We start from the raw sequence: 4044 nt of genomic DNA on the forward strand, positions 1-4044 counted from the left end.
CTGAACTCACAACCTAGAGGTTTCCCAAGGGACTCTCGAGGGGAGGGGAGCATTGCAGTTCATGGATAATGGGAGAGCGCTAGGCAATTCTGGAATCTGGAGCTTGTAGTTGATCGTGAGTCTGAGCCCTTGTAAGATCAATCAATATCTGAGAACAACTTTAAAATATTTTGCATATCAAATCAAATTGGGGAGCATCAAGAGTGCTTAATCTTTACTCTCTCCGTAATTTCCTTCAATAAGGCATTATTCAACCATGCTTTGAGTTAATCGCTAGTGTACTTACCTTCTCTCTTTTACCAATCCACTAGCCTTGATTACATGGCATCTCTCAAACCTCCTCATCTCAGTTGGAACTTGGATATAGAAGCTTTGTGTCAACAGTTCGTAGATGAGAGAGACAAGTGACGAGACTCGTCACTCAAGCTTGATGCCTTCATTAGAAAACTCGCAAGCAATTGAACGTTCAACTCTCAAGTTCAAACTTCAAGCTTTCTGTCCTCTACAGTCTGCCCAACGCGTTAAAATTCCCTATATTAAAAAGCATACTTGAAATTCCCTATATTAAGAAGTATATCTTAACTTTTTTTAAGGTGCATGGCAATGCATGCTTGATCAGCCTTCAAAATCACATTCTATACTCATTAGTGACTCTCAAAGTCCATAGAACATCCTCTATGTGCAAGTCCAAAAGTCCCAATGCCAAGCATTGACATGATTAATATGGGCAGGGCATTTTGAAAGGTTGCCCTTCCCTAGGAAGGCCTTGCAAAAATATGTCCTTTCTTGGGGCAGAGCCAATCGAACAACCTGTCCTTCCTTAGGAAGGGCTATTATAAATTTGCCTGGAGTGTGCAGGGCTAGTAGCAAAGGAAGGGCGAGAAGGGTTGCAATTTTCAACCCTGCGAGTCAAGGCACCATTTTTGCCCCGAGTTCACCCTTAGTTCACCCAAGATCGGAAGACTGCCTGGGGAGCCGAAGTTTGATTGAAAGCGCGTGTTGATAGGATCGGTGATTGTTGACTCTAGTTGTCCGTACGAAAAAAATGAGTATACAACTTGGTTGCGTGCAGCAACTTGCAAGTTGCAAAGCGCTTCAAACCTTTTTGTTTCCATGCGGATTCGCGGAGTCGTACACACAGTCATGGAGATGCAAACCAGAGCGGGTGGAGGTGGAGGTGGAGGGCCGGCGAGTGTGGAAAGTGCAGGAAGGCCGGCGCGGGCGCCGGTAATGGCGGATTACGAACAGAAGCTGGGAAGAGCTCGGCGGTGGGCGCGCACCATAGCCCTGCTGCACGCCTTCTCTCGCTTTCTGGCCATGTGCAACCTCCCATGGGCCACGGTGGTGCTACTGGGGGCCTTTGCCTCCTCTCTTAACCGCCGAGACTTCGCCTTCGTTGCCTCGCTGCTGCTGCTCGAAGCCGGGCGACTGGCCTCCGCCTCCGCGACCTCGCGCCTGCTCACGCGCGCCCTCGCCCACCTCAGCCAGGATCCCCGCCTCTTCCATCACGCTCAGGACGCCCACTACCTCCGCGCCCACAGCGTCCGCCTCGCCTCGCCCGTCGTCCAGCTGCTCTTCATCTCCCCCAGCTTGCTTATCCCGCTTTTGGCTCTCTTCCGCTTCTCCCTACTCGTCCCTAACTCCGAAGACACCAAAAACTTGCAGGTGTCCCTCCTCATTTTCTACAGCCTGGTGAGCATGAACTCTGTGGTGGCAATTACGCATCTGGCCTGCTCTGCGATGGCCGCTCAGGCGCTTAGCAGCAAGAGCAGCAGCTCGGAGCAGAGCGTGTGGAGGTATTTCGACAAAGTACTGGAGAATGCGATGAGCGTGGGGGTGGTGCAAGCAGACGGATTCGAATTCTTGCGCTTTGCATACAACATGCTGGCGGGCGAGTTTGCGCGGAATGTGCAGGCGGAGGCGGTAGCGAGGAATCATAAGGAGCTGATCCAGTACCTGTATGCCCACAGGTCGGGAGCGGATTTTCTACTGGTTTGCTTAGATGCAGAGGATGCGTTCCTGCGGCTGGCGGCGGCGAACGTGGTGGGTTTCTGGGCGGACCAGGCGTGGGGGGTGGGGGTGGAAGGGAAGCTGGCCATGCCGGAGGAACTGCTGACCAAGCTGGCGGACAGGGTGGGGACCGGACAGGTGGGCTGGGCGGCCGCCAGCAGCGTAGGGGTTCTAGCATTGAGGTCCGAGGGGGTGCGTCTCATTCAGAGTACGCACACTACGCGGGGAACGCCCTTGGCGGACCGCCTTGTGGATCTCGTCGACCCCGACTCATCGCGCTCTCTTGCTATCGTGCGATCGCTGGTTTCGTTTTACGAGCGGCTGAGCGCCAACGAGCAGCAGCCGCCTGCACCTTTTACTGATCCCGGGACCAGGCTGGTGCCCAAATTGAGGGCGCTGGCGGCCGGCGCCAAGCGCCACCGGCTGAGGGTCCAGGCAGCCTACCTCTTGCTCATCATGGGCATTGTCTGCGATCCCTGTGTCATTTCCGCCATCAAACCCACGTCCGACGACTATTGGTTCGGATCGGAGGTCAGTATGCTCGAATTGCTCCAAAATCGCCAGCCTCAGCTCTACACCACCCAGTACCCTACCATTAACGAAGATGCCCCCATTCGACCCCCATTTTGGGCACAAGATCTAAGCACGAGGCACACGTCTACCCTGGTCAACTCCTTATCAATTGAAGTCTAGGTTATTAGTAGGTACTAGGTAGTGCTCACTTTCCCTTTTCTCGAATCTCCAGATATCAATCAAATTCAAATTTCGCCTTGTGTCATGTGTCCAGAACTTTTGTAAAGTTTCACGATTTAGAACTTTTGTAAACCAAGCTTCAAGGAGTAGACATGGGTACAGCCTGCTCTTCTACCTTTTGTAAACCAAGATCCAAGATTAGAGGGCAAGACATGGGTACAACTACTGGCTCTTCTTTCAATTCTTTATATAGAATCTACACAAGATATTCTACCTACTCTCCATTTAAAGGTTACACAACGCTCACGGTATAAAGATAATATTTTTTTTTTGTTTGTAATGAAGTTTTTTTATTTTATTGTTTTAATTTTACTTCTTTTTCTTTTATTGTTTTTATTTTACTTTTCTTGTTATTTTGTTTTAAAATCCCAATGTGATCCATTCACTTTGTTGTTTAAGTGGGTTGAAAGACTAAAGCCATAGTGATGTGTTCTCTTTTTATTAGCGAAAAATCTCATGTGTATATTAAAAAAATAAAAAATAAAATAAAAATGTTTGATTGGTGAGTGATGTAGAGAGTACTCATGAGAAAGTTAAGAGTGACAATGAGTAGGTGACAATCTCATGTTTTCTCTCAAAAGATATCGAGATTGTCTGTCATACAAGATGCGAAAACTAGAATTTGGGTTGGTTATGTAGGTTTTGGACATGAATTGCTTCATTATTTTTAGACATGATTGCTTTTTTTTTGTGACGTAATTTGTGACAACTTAAATTGCATGCTAAACACTCAAAAACGGATCTTAATTGTCCAACCAAAATCTTGAACTATCCAACCAAAATAGATACAAGGATATTTCGGGAATGTTTGAAATTTGAAGGGTAATTTGGAAATTTCCACAAGTAAGAGGGGTATTTTAATAATTTTCCCAAAGTTTTACTATAGTCTCATCTTCTTGGTGGCGGGCCTTGTGATTTATCACTTGTTCTCTTTGAAGGCCATGGAAAAACATCCATTTTCTTTCTACAACTACACAAATTTAACCCTCACTATTTGTTGACCTTTTCACCTCTATGTAGATGTATGTGCATTTGGATGTGTTGTGGGGGAGGGGAGACTCGGGACAAAGGGAAGGTGCATTTTCCATATCCGCAATCTGTCGCCAAAGGCATCGATGGGGGTCAGACCAGTCGATAGGCCTGTTTGAAACCTCTACTTTGTAGTTATGTGTGTATATGGACAATATAATTTTATAATAAAACACAACAAAAATGACATGTAAATGTAAGCACTCACCCTCGATAACTCTTGTCCCCCCTTAATTTCAGCAGGCCTTCGTG

The 4044-nt window shown here is 47.4% G+C and overlaps 1 protein-coding gene across 1 annotated transcript; it reads left to right on the top strand.

Moving 5' to 3' along the window:
• Positions 1 to 1094: 1094 nt before the first annotated feature.
• Positions 1095 to 2980, top strand: LOC147462106 (uncharacterized). The gene has a single exon (XM_086502610.1). The coding sequence runs from the start codon at positions 1114 to 1116 to the stop codon at positions 2701 to 2703; it is 1590 nt and encodes a 529-aa protein (XP_086358736.1). The 5' UTR covers positions 1095 to 1113; the 3' UTR covers positions 2704 to 2980.
• Positions 2981 to 4044: the final 1064 nt, after the last annotated feature.

This window comes from Adiantum capillus-veneris, chromosome 3 (assembly GCF_014529385.1).
Source record: "Adiantum capillus-veneris isolate H3 chromosome 3, ASM1452938v2, whole genome shotgun sequence".
Classification (NCBI taxonomy): domain Eukaryota; kingdom Viridiplantae; phylum Streptophyta; class Polypodiopsida; order Polypodiales; family Pteridaceae; genus Adiantum; species Adiantum capillus-veneris.

Excerpts from the sequence above, each read along its gene's own strand:
- LOC147462106 (XM_086502610.1), top strand. The coding sequence starts at position 1,114 with ATGCGGATTCGCGGAGTCGTACACACAGTCATGGAGATGCAAACCAGA.